We start from the raw sequence: 22053 nt of genomic DNA, 5'->3' as shown, positions 1-22053 counted from the left end.
TGTATTTTACCTCACTAGAGGACAACCTGAAGAAGACAGTCAGCTACATTTTGGAGTGATGCATTTAAATGTAGGGGTCACTAAACAAAGGAACACAACACTTATTTGTCATCACTCATCAATATCATGTTGAAATCATTTGTACGACAGGAGGGAGATGAGGTTGCACATCCTGTTAAAACTAACAGCTCAAAAATCACACGGAATCTGGGAATAATGTGTACATCCCTGGTTAGAGGACAATTTATAGAAAACAGCTAGCTACATTTTGAAGTGATGGATTTTGATTCAAGTGGGTCACCAACGTGGTAAGTGTAACACAACTCTTTTTTTGTTAGTCACTTTTTGTTAAATCTCATAAATAGTAACTCTTCCATTTCAGAGCCTGGATTTTCCCCCTGAGGCTAATATCCATATCATGTTGAAATCAATAGAACAGGGGACAAACGTTTAGGTTCTACATTGTGACATCATTTAAATACTCCTTCTACAATGTTTAAACATTATACATTGTGACATTAATTCATTGATATCATGAAACAACTCCTTCATGAATTTTCTGATGTTTAATCAGAGATCTTTTATCAGAGTATCTCTTCCCACATTGATTACAGCTATGAGATTTCTCTCCTGTGTGTGTTCTCTGATGTGATACCAGGCTGTTTGACTGAGTAAAACTCTTCCCACATTCACCACAGCTATAAGGTTTCTCTCCTGTGTGTGTTCTCTGATGTGATACCAGGTTGGTTGACTGAGTAAAAGTCTTCCCACATTGATTACAGCTATAAGGTTTCTCTCCTGTGTGTATTCTCTGGTGTAAAGTCAGATAGAAAGATGTAGTAAAACTCTTCCCACATTGATCACAGCTATAAGATTTCTCTCCTGTGTGTCTTCTCTGGTGCACTGTCAGCACTCCAGATCGACAAAAACTCTTCCCACATTGATCACAGCTATAAGATTTCTCTCCTGTGTGTGTTCTCTGGTGTAGTGTCAAAGTTCTAGATGCAGCAAAATTCTTCCCACATTGACCACAGCTATAAGGTTTATCTCCTGTGTGTATTCTCTGGTGAGCTGTTAGCTCTCCAGATCGAGCAAAACTCTTCCCACATTGATCACAGCTATAAGATTTCTCTCCTGTGTGTATTCTCTGGTGAGCTGTCAGCTCTCCAGATCGAGCAAAACTCTTCCCACATTGATCACAGCTATAAGGTTTCTCTCCTGTGTGTGTTCTCTGGTGTAGAGTCAGACTGCTAGATGCAGCAAACCTCTTCCCACATTGACCACAGCTATAAGGTTTCTCTCCTGTGTGTATTCTCTGGTGTGAAGTCAGATGGCCAGATGTAGTAAAACTCTTCCCACATTCACCACAGCAATAAGATTTCTCTCCTGTGTGTGTTCTCTGATGAATTTTAATGCCTGATGAGGTGAATCTCTTCCCACAGTCAGAGCAGCAGTGAGTTCTCTTCCCTGTGGATGTCTGCAGGTGTTTATTGAGGTGTTCTAATCTGGAGAGACTCTTCTCTGCCTCTTCAGCATCATGAGGTTGTTGAGGCTCCCCAGAGGATCCACGATAGTCCCATATCTCCCCTGTGTGAACAACAAAGTCAGACAGATGATATAAAGGTGATGCCAACAGCGGAGCCATGATGTTGGACAACAATTGACATCTGTAATGAATGTTAAAATTATTTGATATTTGCCTTAAATTGAGCAAGAATAGTCATATTTTGTCTTGTTTTCACATTAGTAGTAACATCGATGATTGTAGGCTAGAAATAAGTTATTCATGTTGTTGAAACTCTAAGCAGTGTGCCAGGCGACTTTTGGTCTCCAATATAGGCCCCTTTCTGTATTTGCTAAAATTGCAGCACGAGGGCAATTTGATTGCAGAAACTCCTCCCTGCTAATGAAGAAACCGATAGTTATGGATGTACTATATCTGCCTGGAGCAAAAATGGTGAGCAAAGATTTTAGTTTTTCACAATGTATTCTGAATGTGAATGGGGGAGACTCAGGGGAGTAACATCCATTTCTAGGTTGCTTATGAGTACATTTCACACTACCTTGGATTATAAGCAGGTATATCTCTCTGGTCACCCCTAAAGCCAACTCCTCCTTTGGTCGTCTCTCCTTCCAGTTCTCTGCTGCCAATGACTGGAACGAACTATAAAAATCTCTGAAACTGGAAACACTTATCTCCCTCACTAGCTTTAAGCACCAGCTATCAGAGCAGCTCCCAGATCACTGCACCTGTACATAGCCCATCTATAATTTAGCCCAAACTACTACCTCTTCCCCTACTGTATTTATTTATTTTGCTCCTTTGCACCATATTATTTATATTTTAACTTTGAACTTTCTTCAAATAACATATCTACCATTCCAGTGTTTTACTTGATATATTGTATTTACTTTGCCACCATGGCCTTTTTTGCCTTTACCTCCCTTATCTCACATCATTTGCTCACATTGTATATAGTCTTATTTTTTTGTACTGTATCATTGATTGTATGTTGTTTTACTCCTAGTGTAACTCTGTGTTTTTGTATGTTGTCGAACTGCTTTGCTTTATCTTGGCCAGGTCGCAATTGTAAATGAGAACTTGTTCTCAACTTGCCTACCTGGTTAAATAAAGGTGAAATAAAAATAAATAAAAAAATAAAAAATTGTAAGGATATTTGAATGTCCTGTTTAATATAATGTTTGCTAAAGCATTAAGAATTATGTGTAATTATTGAAGAACTGCGTTAATGACAGTATCCATTTGGGTGTTGTCAATAAAGTTAAGATTTTATTTATTTATAGAAACTAGAATATGCATATAATTATTAGCTTTGGATAGAAAACACTCCAAAGTTTCTAAAACTGTTTGAATGGTGTCTGTGAGTATAACAGAACTCATTTGGCAGGCCAAAACCTGAGAAGATTCTGTACAGGAAGTACCCTGTCTGACCATTTCTTGGCCTTCTTGATCATCTCTATCCAAAACAGGGGATCTCTGCTGTTACGTGACACTTCCTACGGCTCCCATGGGCTCTCAGAAGGCGGCAAAAAGCTGAATGGTGGCTTTGCAGGCCATGGCTGAAAAACATTAGCGCGTTTGGATAGTGGTCGGTCAGAATACTATGAGACTGAGGCGCATGCACGAGTCGACTCCATGTTTACTTTCTCTCTCTTTGAACGAAAACAACCACTCCCGGTCAGAATATTATCGCTTTTTTACGAGAAAAATGGCATAAAAATTGATTTTAAACAGCGGTTGACATGCTTCGAAGTACGGTAATGGAATATTACATTTTTTTTGTCACGAAACGCGTCGGGCGCGTAACCCTTCGTCACCCTTGGATAGTGTCTTGAACGCACAAACAAAACGCTGCTATTTGGATATAACTATGGATTATTTTGAACCAAACCAACATTTGTTATTGAAGTAGAAGTCCTGGGAGTGCATTCTGACGAAGAACAGCAAAGGTAATAACATTTTTCTTATAGTAAATCTGACTTTGGTGAGGGCTAAACTTGGTGGGTGTCTAAATAGCTAGCCCTGTGATGCCGGGCTATCAACTTAGAATATTGCAAAATGTGCTTTCACCGAAAAGCTATTTTAAAATCGGACATAGCGAGTTCATAGAGGAGTTCTGTATATATAATTCTTAAAATAATTGTTATGTTTTTTGTGAACGTTTATCGTGAGTAATTTAGTAAATTCACCGGAAGTTTTCGGTGGGAATGCTAGTTCTGAACGTCACATGCTAATGTAAAAAGCTGGTTTTTGATATAAATATGAACTTGATTGAACAAAACATGCATGTATTGTTTAACATAATGTCCTAGGAGTGTCATCTGATGAAGATCTTCAAAGGTTAGTGCTGCATTTAGCTGTGGTTTTATTTTTTGTGACCTTATATGCTAGCTTGAAAAATGGGTGTCTGATTATTTCTGGCTGGGTACTCTGCTGACATAATCTAATGTTTTGCTTTCGCTGTAAAGCCTTTTTGAAATCGGACAGTGTGGTTAGATAAAGGAGAGTCTTGTCTTTAAAATGGTGTAAAATAGTCATATGTTTGAAAAATTGAAGTTTTTGTATTTTTGAGGAATTTGTAATTCGCGCCACGCCTATCATTGGATATTGGAGCAGGTGTTCCGCTAGCGGAACGTCTAGATGTAAGAGGTTAACACAGTGTCCAAAGAAGGGCCAGATGTATACAGAATGGTGTCGTCTGAGTAGAGGTGGATCAAGGAATCACCCGCAGCAAGAGCAACATCGTTGGTATATACAGAGAAAAGAGTCGGTGTGAGAATTGAACCCTGTGGTACCCCCACAGAAACTGCCAGAGGTCTGGACAACAGGCCCTCTGATTTGACACACTGAACTCTATCTAAGAAGTAGTTGGTGAACCAGGCGAGTCAGTCATTTGAGAAACCAAGGCTGTTGAGTCTGCCGATAAGAATACAGTGATTGACAGAGTCGAAAGCCTTGGCCAGGTCGATGAAGACGGCTGCACAGTACTGTCTTTTATCGATGGCGGTTATGATATCGTTTAGTACCTTGAGTGTGGCTGAGGTGCACCCGTGTCCAGCTCGGAAACCGGATTGCACAGCGGAGAAGGTACGGTGAGATTCAAAATGGTCAATGATCTGTTTGTTAACTTGGATGTTGAAGACTTTAGAAAGGCAGGGCAGGATGGATATAGGTCTGTAACAGTTTGGGTCTAGAGTGTCACCCCCTTTGAAGAGGGGGATGACCGTGGAAGCGTTACAATCTTTAGGAATCTCGGACGATACGAAAGAGAGGTTGAACAGACTAGTAATAGGGGTTGCCACAATGGCAGTGGAACATTTTAGAAAGAGAGGGTCCAGATTGTCTATCTCAGCTGATTTTTACGGGACCAGGTTTTGCAGCTCTTTCAGAACATCTGCTATCTGGATTTGGGTGAAGGAGAAGCTGGGGAGGCTTGGGCAAGTAGCTTCGGGGGGTGGGGAGCTGTTGGCCGGGGTTGGGGTAGCCAGGAGGAAAGCATGGCCAGCCGTAGAGAAATGCTTATTGAAATTCTCGATTATCGTGGATTTATCGGTGGTGACAGTGTTTCCTAGCCTCAGTGCAGTGGGCAGCTGGGATGAGGTGCTCTTATTCTCCATGGACTTTACAGTGTCCCAAAATTTTTGGAGTTAAAGCTACAGGATGCAAATTTCTGTTTGAAAAAGCTAGCTTTTGCTTTCCTAACTGACTGTGTATTGGTTCCCGACTTCTCTGAAAAGTTGCATATCGCGGGGACTATTCGATGCTAGTGCAGTACGCAACAGGATGTTTTTGTGCTGGTCGAGGGCAGTCAGGTCTGGAGTGAACCAAGGGCTATATCTGTTGTTAGTTTTACCATTTTTGAAAGGGCCGTGCTTATTTAAGCTGGTGAGGAAATTACTTTTAAAGAACAACCAGGTATCCCAGTTTAGGTCACCTAACAGAATGAACTCTGAAGATAGATGGGGGGCAATCAATTCACATATGGTGTCCAGGACACAGCTGGGAGCTGAGTGGGGTCTGTAACAGGCGGCAACAGTGAGAGACTTATTTCTGGAGAGAATCATTTTTTTAATTAGAAGCTCGAACTGTTTGGGCTTAGACCTGGAAAGTATGATAGAACATTGCAGGCCATCTCTGCAGTAGATTGCAATTCCTCCCCCTTTGGCAGTTCTATCTTGACGGAAAATGTTGTAGTTGGGGATGGAAATTTCAGAATTTTTGGTGGCCTTCCAAAGCCAGGATTCAGACACGGCAAGGACATCAAGGTTGGCGGAGTGTGCTAAAGCAGTGAGTAAAACAAACTTAGGGAGGAGGCTTCTGATGTTAACATGCATGAAACCAAGGCTTTTACGGTTACAGAAGTCAACAAATGAGAGCGCCTGGGGACACACAGGGCCTGGGTTAACCTCTACATCACCCGAGGAACAGAGAAGTAGGATGAGGGTACGGCTAAAGGCTATCAGAACTGGTCATCTAGTGCGTTTTGAACAGAGAATAAAAGGAGCAGATTTCTGGGCGTGGTAGGATAGATTCAAGGGATAACGTACAGACGGGTATAGTAGGGTGCGAGTACAGTGGAGGTAAACCTAGGCATTGAGTGACGATAAGAGAGGTTGCATTTCTGGAGGCACCAGTTATGCTAGGTGAGGTGTCAGGGAAATTGCAAGATTATGTTATAATGCTTGTATTGCATTATAATGGTTGTTTTATTTGACAGAATAGAGTATTTTGTTAACTATTGTGTGTGTTTTACTGAGGATGGGCCTCTATGAGATAACACGGACAGAAGATTTACGATGTCTTTGGGTAATAAAACCTAAAGAGCATTCCAGAGAACATGAGTTAATGGTTCTATTCTATACCGTACCAGGAAGAGACGGTTCCAGTTTGGAGTAGGAGGACCAGACACTGGTCTTTACAATGAAAACTGCTGAAACAGCAGATGCTGTCTGCTATGTATTATATGTATTATAGATATCTTTCATACAAATGTTAACCTTGTGACCATTCTATGTATCTGTTGTTCGTCATGTAGGTTGAAAGGGGTGTATCTTGGCTATAAAAGATATTTGTACTTTTGTTTTGCCACTCTCAACGGATCATTAGAAAATGGTGAATCGTTGATAAGTCATTGCTATTGTAAAGATCTTATTATTAAAGATTTAGTTTAAGTATAACTCTAACTTGTGTGAAGTTTGTCTCTCCTCATTTGATAGTAAAGAAATTAACCACCACAGAGGTCACCGCATGTGTGGGAGGTGGGACAAAAGAGCTCTCTGAGGCATGTTGAGTGGGACGAGGGGCTCCGCAGTAAAATAAAACAATGATAACTACCCTAAACAACAGTATACAAGGCATATTGACATTAGAGAGACATAAAGAGAGGCAAAAAGCAATCACAAGTGTTGATTGGGAGAGCTAGCTAAGACAACAACGGGTAAGACAACAGTTAATCAGCTAAGACAACAACAACAGGTAAAATGGTGATGAATGGGCAGAGAGGGTCGATTAACTACACACAGGGCCTGAGTTCGAGGCTGGGGCCGACAGATAAACAAAACAAACAAAATGGAGTACCGTGATTAATGAACAGTCCAGCAGGCATCAGCTATGTAGTCAAGTGATCATAGGGTCCAGTGATGGGAATATACGAAACAGGGAAGCCGGTAAGTAGTCGTTACTATGCTAGCCGGGAGATGCGCCTGGCTCGAGGCTAACTGGTGCTAACTTCGGGACAAGGGCGTCACCGACGTCCTGCAAAGGCCGGTTGAGGGCACATCGGACGGAATTACGTCGGCAGACCAGTCGTGATGGATCGGTGGAGCTCCGTGTTGACAAAGGGTACAGGCCAAGTGGCAAAATAGCTATTGTAGCTGGAGTAATTTTGTTTGCTAGCCGGGAGAAGCACCTGGCTCGAGGCTAACTGGTGCTAGCTTCGGGACAAGGGCGTTAGCCACTATAGCCAATCTGGTGCAAAGTTCCAGAGCTTACGGCAGGAATCCGGTGATGTATTGGCTTCTAGTCGTCTTAGTGAAGAGTCTGGGAGGAATCAGCTGTGTAGCCGAGTGATCATAGGGTCCACTGAGCAGGCCGGGAGATGGGCCTGGCTCAAGGCTAGCTTCGAGGCTGGGCCACTAGGTAGCAGCTAGCTAGCTGCGATTATCCAGTGTAATGGTCGGCTTGTCACCAAAAACACTCACAAACTTTTACAGATGCACAATCGAGAGCATCCTGTCGGGCTGTATCACCGCCTGGTATGGCAGCTGCTCCGCCCATAACCGAAAGGCTCTCCAGAGGGTAGTGAGGTCTGCACAACGCATCACCATCACCAGAAACGTTAGGAGCATAACATCAAAATTTACGAAGGCAAGCAGCAGCGGGAGGAGTAGGCTAAGGAAGAGGTTTTTTTCTGATGGTTAGGCTCTTATTTCAGAGGGGTGTCATCAATAGCCCATAATGACAAAGTGAAAACAGGTAAAAAACCAAAAGACCTTATTTACTTAAGTATTCAAACCCTTTGCTATGAGACTCAAAATTGCTTTCAGCTGCATCTTGTTTCCATGAATCATCCTTGAGATGTATCTACAACTTGTTCGGAGTCCACCTGTGGGAAATTCAATTGATTGGATATGATTTGGAAAGGCACACACCTGTCTATATAAGGTCCCAGAGTTGACAGTGCATGTCAGAGCAAAAACCAAGCCATGAGGTCGAAGGAATTGTCTGTAGAGCTCCGAGACAGGATTGTGTCGAGGCACAGATCTGGGGATGGGTCCCCAAGAACACAGTGGCCTCCATCATTCTTAAATGGAATACTCTTCCTAGAGCTGGTCACCCGGCCAAACTGAGCAATTGGGGGAGAAGGGCCTTGGTCAGGGAGGTGACCAAAAACCTGATGGTCACTCTGACAGAGCTCCAGAGTTCCTCTGTGGAGATGGGAGAACCTTCCAGAAGGACAACCATCTCTGCAGCACTCCACCAATCAGACCTTTATGGTACAGTGGCCAGACAGAAGCCACTCCTCAGTATAAAGCATATGACAGCCTGCTTGGAGTTTGACAAAAGGCACCTAAAGACGAAAAAATAAAAACATGGTGTCGGCTCGTGCACAGTCTCATTGTTCTCAGATCGACCACTATCCAAATGCGCTAGTGTTTTTCAGCCATGGCCTGCAAAGTCATCATTCAATGTTCTGCCACCTTCCGAGAGCCTATGGGAGCCGTAGGAAGTGTCACGTTACAGCAAAGATCCTAAATGTTCAATAAACAGAGCCAAGAAGTCCAAGGAATGGTCAGAGAGGGTACTTCCTGTTTGGAATCTTCTCAGGTTTTTGCCTGCCATATGAGTTGTGTTATACTCACAGACACCATTCAAACAGTTTTAGAAACTTTAGGGTGTTTTCTATCCAAATCAAACAATTATATGCATATTCTAGTTTCTGGGCAGTAGTAATAACCAGATTAAATCAGGTACGTTTTTTTTATCCGGCCATGCAAATACTGCCCCCTACACTAGAGAGGTTAAGACTCTAAGACCATGAGAAACAAGAGTCTCTGGCTTGATGAAACCAAGATTGAACTCATTGGCCTGACTGCCAAGAGTCACGTCTAGAGGAAACCTGGCACTATCCTTATGGTGAAGCATGGTGGTGGCAGCATCATGCTGTGGGGATGTTTTTCAGCAGCAGGGACTGGGAGACTAGTCCGGAAAGTATTATGTGAAATTATTTTGATGTGATATTTAAATATTGTGTGAAATTATTCTGAATTGATATGAAAGTACATCAATTTATGCTTCTAGAAATGTATCTTAATTGAGAATCGATTCACATTTAGATGGAATAGTTGACTATTTTAGCTACCAGAGCCAGTCTACCTCTGAAAATAACATACAGTCCTTGGACCTTGAGGAGTAACGGGGGCAGCAATCAGCAGTAGAAACAATAACAAAGCGTACTCCCTGCCCGTTTCAGTAAAAAGCTGAGGGATGGGGCTGGAGAAATGTAACCATCCATGATATCAACATTATAGTTTTAACCATGTTTTGAGGATATACAGTGTTTGTTTATATTTACTGACAAACATTGGAGTGAATAAAAGCTTATATTTTGGGTTCTGATGGGGTATGACAGTTGAACTAAGCTCATGAGGCATTTATAAGTGATTTCTTCAAGAAACAATGGGTACATATCATTAATGTATAAGTCCCAAAATGGATGTAACAACTGCTGATTGCCCCTTTAAGAGAACATCTTGGGCTAATCTAATAGGAGATATTGAGGACTACAGTATTTCAGGCATTGTCATTGGATGCATTTGATCAATTGTTAACGTTTTGTTGATGGTCCACTCTTGATGTTCTACACGTTACAGTGTAGCTTCAGCCATTCCTACAGAACAACATTAAAGTGTAGAACCCCTTTACTGCATATTGGTTCAACGACTGCAGAGACGGTACTTACTGGTGTTAAACAGATCTCCAACCTCCTCTTCTTCCTCCAATGTGACAGTCATCTCCCGCTCCTCCTCTTTTACTCCAAAAACGACATCCACCTCTTTCTCTTCCGCCTCTTCTTTTACTGTAACATCCTCCTCCTCTTTCACTCTGAATGCGGCTTCCTCTTCTTTCACTGTAACGTCTTTCTCTTCTTCTTTCACGGTAACAGCCTCACCCTCTACTTGTTTTTGTATTGTAACATCTTTCTCTTCCTCCTCCTCTTTCACTAGAGTTTCTTTCTCCGTCCAGCAGACCTCCTCTTCTTTAGCAGGAGGAGAGTAGCTTAGTGAACTCATGGTCGGAGATGTTAGCTAGCTAGCATTAGCGACTAGCCTAGTTCTAAGCTAACTTAGCAAACCAGCTAGCTGACAAACAACGTAAATATATAATTAAATGGGCCAACAAGTACATACGACAGAAGTGTGTTTAATATACAGCGACTAATATACACCAAACCAGTGTAAAGAGCGTGAATGTTGTAGCTATGTTTGCTAGAAAGCTACCGAGGTGTCTGACTAGCTGTTGTTGTTGAAAGAGCGTCCCGTCCACTAGATTATACGTCACACTGGCAGCATCGCCTGAACCTAAAAGACGCACATCGCCATCTGCTGACTGGAGTGGGCAACGCAGTTGAGGAACCAAACGTTTATTTTTCATTTATTTCCGAAAAGTTTAATATTATATTAAGTCGTTCAAAGAGAAGCATGTGTTGATTGATTCGTGTTTAATGAGTTAGAATTTAATACAAACTTTACACCCACTACATATTTGCATTGAACCATACTTCTGACATGGATCATTTTTACCCCAGAGGCATATCTTGTATCATAGCCAAAATGTAGTTTATTCAATTCTTCCAATTTTTCACGACTTTGTCAATCAACTTGTTCTTAATAAATCTAAATCATGGTTTAGTGTTTCTGTATCAATATGGACTTTTAACAAATTCAAATCCTTTGGAGTCATTTTGACCCCAGACAAAAGCACCTTTGATAAATAGGACGTTTATTTCAAATCAAAATCACATTTTATTGGTCACATACACGTGTTTAGCAGATGTTATTGCAGGTGTAGTGAAATGCTTGTGTTTCTATCTCAGACGGTGCAGTAATATCTAACAAGTAATATCTAACAATTTCACAACATAGACCCAATACACACAAATCTAAGTATTTGAATCTAGGTTTCTCTGTAGACATGATCCATCCCACCAGAGGGTAGAGGGGCACCTGTAACAGTGGTTTTGACCAGATAGACACCTGCAGATATAGTGCCTCCCATGTACTCTCCTAAGATTGGACTTTTCTATACCACGTATCACATGACTGTGTACAAAACTGCCAATGGTAGAAAACTCTGCCAGCGGTTTACAATGCATTCGTTAAGTATTCAGACCCCTTCACTTTGGAGGAGAGAGCAGCTGTAACACGGTACCTGGTCTAGTTCATGACATTGAGGAGAGAGAGCAGCTGTAACACAGTACCTGGTCTAGTTCATGACATTGAGGAGGAGAGCAGCTGTAACACAGTACCTGGTCTAGTTCATGACATTGAGGAGGAGAGAGCAGCTGTAACACAGTACCTAGTCTAGTTCATGACATTGAGGAGGAGAGCAGCTGTAACACAGTACCTGGTCTAGTTCATGACATTGAGGAGGAGAGAGCAGCTGTAACACAGTACCTAGTCTAGTTCATGGCATTGAGGAGAGAGAGCAGCTGTAACACAGTACCTGGTCTAGTTCATGACATTGAGGAGGAGAGAGCAGCTGTAACACAGTACCTGGTCTAGTTCATGACGATGAGGAGGAGAGCAGCTGTAACACAGTACCTGGTCTAGTTCATGACATTGAGGAGGAGAGAGCAGCTGTAACACAGTACCTGGTCTAGTTCATGACGATGAGGAGGAGAGAGCAGCTGTAACACAGTACCTGGTCTAGTTCATGACATTGAGGAGGAGAGCAGCTGTAACACAGTACCTGGTCTAGTTCATGACATTGAGGAGGAGAGAGCAGCTGTAACACAGTACCTGGTCTAGTTCATGACGATGAGGAGGAGAGAGCAGCTGTAACACAGTACCTGGTCTAGTTCATGACGTTGAGGAGGAGAGAGCAGCTGTAACACAGTACCTGGTCTAGTTCATGACATTGAGGAGGAGAGAGCAGCTGTAACACAGTACCTGGTCTAGTTCATGACATTGAGGAGGAGAGAGCAGCTGTAACAGTACCTGGTCTAGTTCATGACATTGAGGAGGAGAGAGCAGCTGTAACACAGTACCTGGTCTAGTTCATGACATTGAGGAGGAGAGAGCAGCTGTAACACAGTACCTGGTCTAGTTCATGACATTGAGGAGGAGAGAGCAGCTGTAACAGTACCTGGTCTAGTTCATGACATTGAGGAGGAGAGAGCAGCTGTAACATAGTACCTGGTCTAGTTCATGGCATTGAGGAGAGAGAGCAGCTGTAACACAGTACCTGGTCTAGTTCATGACATTGAGGAGGAGAGAGCAGCTGTAACAGTACCTGGTCTAGTTCATGACATTGAGGAGGAGAGAGCAGCTGTAACACAGTACCTGGTCTAGTTCATGACATTGAGGAGGAGAGAGCAGCTGTAACACAGTACCTGGTCTAGTTCATGACATTGAGGAGGAGAGAGCAGCTGTAACAGTACCTGGTCTAGTTCATGACATTGGGAAAGGGACAAGGGGGATACTAAGAGGGACCAAGAGTCTGTTGATTGGTCAGTCATTGGGTTCATTTGTTTTACAATATGTTCAAATCAAATCAAGCTTTATTTATACAGCACATGTCAGACATGGATGCAACACAATGGCTTCACAGGAAAAAACTATGAAAATAATCAGAAATATTTAGTACACAAATATGAGGATAAAAAACAATAATAACAACTGAAAGACTAATGAGCATTGTAAGGAAATGCCATTGATTAAAATAACAATATGATGCAATATCCAACCCAAAATAGAACTTGTTTTTAGGAGGGGCTCTGAAAGACACTATGGGGGTGTCCACTGGAAGTTGACTAGTAACAACAACTGGGACCTAAAAGACACCCACCATGAGACCCACTAAATCTGCCCAAGAAGAGGCAAACAAAAGACAAACCCACACCAAACTTAAAGACAGGAAGCAAACCAAAAAGGTGGAGCAACTAAAGGTGTTGACTCTCCACATGTATCAAGACAACTGGAGCACTGGGCCAGACACTCTTAAATAGAACCTGGACCAGCTCAGGTGAAACACCTTCCCACTAACGAGATGGACAAGCCAGCACAGGTGTAACACATACTGACTAACGAGGTGACACCAATCAGTGCGTCCTACGTGCTAACGAGCTAGACGGGCTAACGAGCTAGACGGGCTAACGAGCTAGACGGGCTAACGAGCTAGACGGGCTAACGAGCTAGACGTGCTAACGAGCTAGACGGGCTAACGGAGCTAGACGGGCTAACGAGCTAGACGGGCTAACGAGCAAGACGTGCTAAAGTCCAACCTTAAAACATAAATGGAAAAATCAAAGCCTATAACACCTTAAGACAACAAATATATCCTATATTTTTGTTGGAAAAGTTTGCTCACCACCAACAGAAAACAACTTCCATTTCACATTATAATCAACTAAAATGATTCCCTTCTACAATATAAACATGGTGTCTACTGGCTGTCAACAATTAAAAACAAGAAAAAAACACGTATTTCTAAATAATAATATACAATAGGATTAGTTATTTCTCCTTTTTCTTTCTATAGAATCCTAAAACTCACTAGCTTCTAGAACTCTCGTCTTCCTAAAACTCACTAGCTTCTAGAACTCTCATCTTCCTAAATCCCACTAGCTTCTAGAACTCTCGTCTTCCTAAAACTCACTAGCTTCTAGAACTCTCGTCTTCCTAAATCCCACTAGCTTCTAGAACTCTCGTCTTCCTAAAACTCACTAGCTTCTAGAACACTCGTCTTCCTAAAACTCACTAGCTTCTAGAACTCTCGTCTTCCTAAAACTCACTAGCTTCTAGAACTCTTGTCCCCTTGGAACGAGCCCAAACAAAACTCATCTCCAATACGGAAAAACGTGCAGTCAAAATAAATAAAGATCCATAGCAACGCACTGGCTAAACGCAAAACACAAATCTTATATCCATTTGGGGGGAAATCAGGTTGAATCTGCTCTTGAAACTAACACAACAAAACAAAAAACACATGGAAATGGAGATATATTTTACCTCACTGGTTAGAGGACAACCTGCAGAAGACAGTCAGCTACATTTTGGAGTGATGCATTTAAATTTAGGGGTCGCTAAACAAAGGAACACAACACTTATTTGTCATAACTCATCGATATCATGTTGAAATCATTTGTGCGAGAGGAGGGAGATGAGGTTGCACGTCCTGTTAAAACTAACAGCTCAAAAACCACACAGAATCTGGGAATAATGTGTACATCCCTGGTTAGAGGACAATTTGTAGAAAACAGCCAGATACATTTTGATTGAAGTGCGTCACCAACATGGTAAGTGTAACACAACTCTTTTTGTTCGTCACTTTTTGTTAAATCACATAAATAGTAACTCTTCCAATTCAGAGCCTGGATTTCCCCCCTGAGGCTAATATCCATATCATGTTGAAATCAATAGAACAGGGGACAAACGTTTAGGGTTCTACATTGTGACATCATTAATATACACCTACTACAATGTTAAAACATTCTACATTGAGACATTAATTCATTGATATCATGAAACAACTCCTTCATGTATTTTCTGATGTTTAATCAGAGATCTTTTACTAGAGTATCTCTTCTCACATTGATTACAGCTATAAGGTTTCTCTCCTGTGTGTGTTCTATGGTGTCTAGTCAGCATGCTAGAACAAGTAAAACTCTTCCCACATTGAGCACAGCTATAAGGTTTCTCTCCTGTGTGTGTTTTCTGGTGGTATATCAGGCTGCTTAGCAGAGTAAAACTCTTCCCACATTGATTACAGCCAAAAGGTTTCTCTCCTGTGTGTGTTCTCTGGTGTGCTGTCAGGCCGCCAGGTGAAGCAAAACTCTTCCCACATTCATCACAGCTACATGGTTTCTTTCCTGTGTGTGTTCTCTGGTGTGATATCAGAGCGATTAAAATAGGAAAACTCCTCCCACATTGATCACAACTGTAAGTTCTCTCTCTTGTGTGTGTTCTCTGGTGTATAATAACATAACTAGATTTATAAAAACTCTTCCCACATTGATCACAGCTATAAGGTTTCTCTCCTGTGTGTGTTCTCTGGTGTGATATCAGGCTGGTTGACAGAGGAAAACTCTTCCCACAGTCAGAGCAGAAGTAAGGTTTCTCTTTTGTGTGATTTCTCAGGTGTATTTTGAGTTCTGATGAAGATTTAAAAAATTTCCCACAATCAGAGCAGCAGTGAGAATGATCCCTTGTGTGAATTCTCCGGTGTGATATAATGCCTGATGAGGTGCATCTTTTGCCACAGTCAAAGCAGCGGTGAGATCTTTTCCCTGTGGTTCTCCGCTGGCGTTTCTTGAGGTGTTCTGATGTGGAGAGACTCTTCTCTGCCTTGTCAGCATCATGATGTTGTTGAGGCTCCCCAGAGGATCCACGATAGTCCCGCCTCTCTCCTGTGTGAACAACAAAGTCAGACAGATGATTAAAGGCCCACAACAGCGGTAATCCACTGTAAAAGGTGATGCCAACAGCGGAGCCATGATGTTGGACAACAATTGACGTCTGTAATGAATGTTAGAATTATTTGATATTTGCCTTAAAATGAGCAAGAATAGTCATATTTTGTCTTGTTTTCACATTAGTAGTAACATCGATGATTGTAGGCTAGAAATAAGTTATTCATGTTGTTGAACCTCTAAGCAGTGTGCCAGATGACTTTTGGTCTCCAATATAGGCCCCTTTCTGTGTTTGCTAAAATTGTGGCACGAGGGCAATTTGATTGCAGAAACTCCTCCCTGCTAATGAGGAAACCGATAGTTATGGATGTAGTATATCTGCCTGGAGCAAAAATGGTGAGCAAAGATTTTAGTTTTTCACAATGTATTCTGAATGTGAATGGGGGAAATTCAGGGGAGTAACCTCCATTTCCAGGTTGCTTATGAGTTCATTTCACACTACTTTGGATTATAATTGTAAGGCTTGTTTGAATGTCCTGCTTAATATAATGTTTGTGTCGTCATCGCAAATCAACCACTTTGTACGTAAAAAAACACTTCAACCAGTAAAATGCTCTTTGGCTTTTCCATCAGCCTGACAATGAGGGTTTGTACACTGTTTGCCAAATTGGCCCATAACTTCACCTAACAACAAACATACCTATGTAATGAACGAAGCACTTTGGTTGTTGTTGCATGACATACATAGTGTCCTCTAGGACCCATAACAACAACATAGACCTACTGTAGGACCCATAACAACAACATAGACCTACTGTAGGACCCATAACTTCACCTAACAATAACATAGACCTACTGTAGGACCCATAACTTCACCTAACAACAACATAGACCTACTGTAGGACCCATAACTTCACCTAACAACAACATAGACCTACTGTAGGACCCATAACTTCACCTAACAATAACATAGACCTACTGTAGGACCCATAACTTCACCTAATAACAACATAGACCTACTGTAGGACCCATAATGTCACCTAACAACAACATAGACCTACTGTAGGACCCATAACAACAAATATAGGAAAATATCTCTGTGTGTTGTACAATAGCCTATCCATCAAGGAACAGTTCTCTACACATGATGAGCTAAGTATCTCTGTTTCCAAACAGACTAACGAGACCCTACAGTAAATCAAGTAGACAATAACACATTATAAACATGAATTTGTTAGGGATGTTGGATCCAACATGGAGCACAGCAAAACTGTCTTTACCAGAGTAATGAATGAAGAAGCACTTTGGTTGTTGTTGCATGTCGTGATGTTTGTCATGTGACTGTCATTCAGAAAATGATTTCCTGGATCAGCTGATGATAGTTGAACATGTGACTGTAACTAAACAGCTACAGTATTATGTGTAATTATTGAAGAACCGCGTTAATGACAGTAACCATTTGGGTGTTGTCAATAAAGTTAAGGTGACTCTTGGTTAGAACCATTGGATTTAGCAAACTCTGAAATGATTTAGGATTTCTGTGCCCATGAAAACTATTTTCCCAGTGTCATATAAGGAGACACTAAGTGTTACGTAGTTAGAGAGCATTTCAGAAATCTGAATACAAAAGACTGTCCTAACAGGACAATAACCTAAACCACAAGGCCAAATCTACACTGGAGGAGCTTACCAAGATGACATTGAATGTTCCTGAGTGGCCTAGTTACAGTTTGGACTTAAATCATCTTGAAAGTCTATGGCAAGACTTGAAAACGGCTTTCTAGCAATGATCAACAACCAACTTGACAGAACATGAAGGATTTTAAAAAGAATAATGAATATTCACATGAAGATCAGTCTCCTATTGGATGACATCATGACTTCCCATCAAGCCAACTCCTTGAAGGCCTTACTATGACATCACTCACTCCTTCTAGTTTGCAGTTGTTAAAAAAACACTATTTTGCTCAAAACATTTATTTGTTTCCCTTTAGTGTGTTTATAATTTACTGTATTTATATATCACTTTTCAACAGGAAAAGTTTAAAAATCCCTGGAGGACGTCATGAACAATTCATACCGTACAAAAACATATTTGAGTGTAGAATGCCCTTTTAAAAATCACACATTAGTTCAACAACTGCAGAGTTTGTGTCCCTGTTTTATTAGATAGTACTCACTGTATTTACTGGTGTTAATCAGATCAATGTCCCTGTTTTATAAGATAGTACTCAATGTATTTACTGGTGTTAATCAGATCAATGTCCCTGTTTTATTAGATAGTACTCACTGTATTTACTGGTGTTAATCAGATCAATGTCCCTGTTTTATTAGATAGTACTCACTGTATTTACTGGTGTTAATCAGATCAATGTCCCTGTTTTATTAGATAGTACTCACTGTATTTACTGGTGTTAATCAGATCAATGTCCCTGTTTTATTAGATAGTACTCACTGTATTTACTGGTGTTAATCAGATCAATGTCCCTGTTTTATTAGATAGTACTCACTGTATTTACTGGTGTTAACCAGATCAATGTTCCTGTTTTATTAGATAGTACTCACTGTATTTACTGGTGTTAATCAGATCAATGTCCCTGTTTTATTAGATAGTACTCACTGTATTTACTGGTGTTAATCAGTTCTCCAGTCTTCTCTTCATCATTGACAGTAATTGACCCCTCTTCAGCCTTAATTCCAAAAACGTCTTCATCTTCTTTCACTTCATCCTCCACTCCAAAAACGGCATCTTCCTCCTCTTCTTTCACAGTAACATCCTCCTCCTCTTTCACTCTGAAGGCGTCTTCCTCTTCTTTCTCTGTAACGTCTTTCTCTTCTTCTTTCACGGTAACAGCCTCACCCTCTACTTGTTTTTGTATTGTAACAGCCTCCTCTTTCACCAGAGCTTCTTTCTCCGTCCAGCAGACCTCTTCTTTAACAGGAGGAGAGTAGCTTAGTGAACTCATGGTCGGAGATAATAGCTAGTTAGCATTAGCATAGTGCTAATTTAACCAGCCAGCTAGTTGACTTACAACGTAAATATTAAATTTAATGGGGTAGCTAGTTGTTTCCACATAAGCATGTTTAAATCACAGTGGCAATTAAACCACGAAATTGTCCAAAGAACTTGAATGTTCCGACTTTGTCGGCTAGCGAGCTACCGAGGTGGCTGCAGTTGTTGAAGAAGCGTTCCGTCCACTAGATTATACGTCACACTAGAAACATCGCCTGAAAGACACATATCGCCATCTGCTGTCTGGAGGGAGGAAACGCAGTTGAGGAGGTAAAACTATTTTTATTCTTCATTGAATTATAATATTATAAAGCAGTTTAGGGAAACGTTTTTCCTCTCCATTAAATATTAATATTATATCAACACGTACAAAGAGCAACAAGTGTTGTTTGATTAGTTCAGATTTTTTTATGAGAATTTTAAACAAACTCTACATCTACTCCACATCTGTATTTCTGATTCAGTCAAATAACTAGATATCAAAATAAGCACCTAGTTATTGATACCCTTGATAAAGATGAGAAAAAATGACTGTATAAAATAAATAAACTTTACCCACTACCAGGATATTTTAGCCGAAAATCATTTCACATTCAAATATGTCATTTTAAATAGCTCAATTCAATCCAGCTGGGCCTTTTTAACACAGACAGTTGTTCCTGCTGTAGATGTTATGCCTTTGTACAGATCTAGGATCAGTTCTCCTCCACAATGCATATTCAGTACCATTCAATTGTTTGGACACACCTCCAAATTCAATGTTTTTTCTTTATTTTAACTGTTGTCTACATTGTAGAATAATAGTGAAGACATCAAAACTATGAAATAACTCATATGGAATCATGTAGTAACCAAAAAAAAGTGTTAAACAAATCAAATTATATTCTATATTTTATATTCTCCAAGTTTATCATTTTAAAAGGCTAATTGATCATTAGAAAACCCTTTTGCAATTATGTTAGCACAGCTGAAAACTGTTGTTCTGATTAAAGAAGCAATACAACTGTCCTTCTTTAAACTAGTTGAGTATCTGGAGCATCAGCATTTGTGGGTTCGGTTACAGGCTCAAAATGGCCAGAAACAAATAACTTTCTTTTGAAAAACGTTAGTCTATTCTTTTTCTGAGAAATGAAGGCTATTCCATGCGAGAAATTGCAAAGAAACTGAAGATCTCGTACAATGCTGTGTACTACTCCCTACACAGAACAGCGCAAACTGGCCTAACCAGAATGGAAGGAGGCCCCAGTGCACAACTGAGCAAGAGGACAAGTACATTAGTGTCTAATTTGAGAAACAGACGCCTCACAAGTTTTCAACTAGGTGCTTATTCAAATTGTACCCACAAAACACCAGTCTAAACGTCAACAGTGAAGAGGCGACTCTGGGATGCTGGCCTTCTAGGCAGAGTTGCAAAGAAAAATCCATATCTCAGACCGTTTAAAAAAAGCAAAAGATTAAGATGGGCAAACTAACACAGACATTGGGCAGAGGAAGATTGGAAAAAAGTATTATGGACAGACGAATCTAAGTTTGAGGTGTTCGGATCACAAACAAGAACATTCGTGAGTTCCAGAAAAAATGAAAAGATGCTGGAGGAGTGCTTGACTCCTTCTGTCAAGCATGGTGGAGGCAATGTGATGGTCTGGGGTGCTTTGGTGGTGGTAAAGTGGGAGATTTATACAGGGTAAAAGGGATCTTGAAGAAGGAAGGCTATCACTCCATTTTGCAAAGCCATGCCATACCCTGTGGACGGCGCTTAATTGGAGCCAACTTCCTCCTACACCAGGACAATGACCCAAAGCACAGCTCCATTTAGGGAAGAAGCATTCAGCTGGTATTCTGTCTATAATGGAGTGGTCAGCACAGTCACTGGATCTCAACCCTATTGAGCTGTTGTGGGAGCAGCTTGACCGTATGATACGTAAGAAGTGCCCATCAATCCAATCCAATTTGTGGGAGGTGCTTCAGGAAACATGGGGTGAAATCTCTTTAGATTACCTCAACAAATTGACAACTAGAATGCCAAAGATCTGCAAGGCTGTAATCGCTACAAATGGAGGATTCAAAGTCTGAAGGACACAATTATTATTCCAATTAAAAATCATTATTTAAAACCTTGTCAAGGTCTTGACTATATTTACTATTCATTATGCAACTCATTTCATGAATGTTTTCATGGAAAACAAGGACATTTCTAATTGACTCCAAACTTTTGAACGGCAATGTAGGTTCAACAGGTTTGAGCACCGAATCGCATGCGCAGTGTGGCCTTTTTGTCATCTACTAAACCACTGGCCGTGTTCGAGAGCATCAAATCCATGCTGCATTGTGGGTAAATGGTGACTGGCTGACTGATTTATAAATAATAATGAGTAGTTATTTATGATGTAAGGTGATTTCTAGATCAGTCAGTTGGCAGTCGCCTGCAGTGTCGAACAAGCCCAATACCAAACCAATCAGGTGGTTGTTTGATCAAATGAAGCTTCAGACGCCATTGATGACGTGCTGCTGATAAAGTGATACAGGCATCGGTACACTGCTTTGAAGTTTACTGCTTAGCGATTTGGACGCAGGCCTCGTAGCTCCGGTATCAAACATAACATCCCTAATGAAAAGTTGACAAAACAAAAAGTAGCAAGCAGGTTGATTTCCTCTGTCGATTTGAGCCCACAGCAAGAAGGCACCAGAGCCTACCGTGCTAACGGGTTCCCTCTAGATAACCCAATCACACAGTACATGGAAAGGTGTGGTTAACGTTTGCAAGCTTGAGCTAGATATCAACCTAGTGTGACCTTCCTGTTCCCATCCCTCAAGTCAGTGAGTCAACACAGGAAGGAGCAATGGATGGACAGTTCATTTATTTCCAAAGCTGCAATGATGGGACACACACAGTATGGATGAATGATCAGTAGTGACGGGATATAAATAGCACTCCGATAGTAATTCTCCACAAATCTGCCGTATAATATACTAACTTTGTTGTTGTTGAAATGTCTATCAAAGTTTTTGTGATCGCATGGTGGATTTAACAATTCCTACTAATTCCTAATGTACTCTAATAAAATAAATACAACATCAGAATAAACTCATCCAATTTAGTATCAAAATATATCAAATTAACCTGAAATATTACTCAACGTCCCCCTCTGGTGGTGAAGAAGTATAATCCACCTAAACTAACAGAACCGGGCTGATAAACTGGCTGGTGTTCATGAGTTTATAAAACACATACTTTATACATGTCATAAATTACCTGCATTGATGAGACACACAGTGTGGATGAATGATCAGGATATAAATAGCACTCCTAAAGAAGATGCAGTGTGGATGAATGATCAGGATATAAATAGCACTCCTAAAGAAGATGCAGTGTGGATGAATGATCAG

At 40.9% G+C, this 22053-nt stretch overlaps 2 protein-coding genes across 2 annotated transcripts; both read right to left on the bottom strand.

The window, feature by feature from the left end:
* Positions 1-426: 426 nt before the first annotated feature.
* On the bottom strand, positions 427-1645 carry LOC145876230 (uncharacterized). Its single transcript, XM_082972018.1, has one exon. The coding sequence runs from the start codon at positions 1643-1645 to the stop codon at positions 533-535; it is 1113 nt and encodes a 370-aa protein (XP_082828144.1). The 3' UTR covers positions 427-532.
* Positions 1646-14763: 13118 nt separating this feature from the next.
* Positions 14764-20814, bottom strand: LOC145876229 (uncharacterized). The gene is made up of 2 exons (XM_082972017.1): positions 20808-20814; positions 14764-15650 (listed from the first exon to the last, which is right to left on the bottom strand). The coding sequence occupies exons 1-2, from the start codon at positions 20812-20814 to the stop codon at positions 14764-14766; spliced, it is 894 nt and encodes a 297-aa protein (XP_082828143.1).
* Positions 20815-22053: the final 1239 nt, after the last annotated feature.

The sequence above is a fragment of the Salmo salar genome, unplaced genomic scaffold, assembly GCF_965601325.2.
Source record: "Salmo salar unplaced genomic scaffold, fSalSal1 ptg000519l, whole genome shotgun sequence".
NCBI classification, from domain to species: Eukaryota; Metazoa; Chordata; class Actinopteri; order Salmoniformes; family Salmonidae; genus Salmo; species Salmo salar.
Note: the sequence above shows the minus strand (reverse complement) of the source record. Positions and strands in the feature narration are given on the sequence as shown.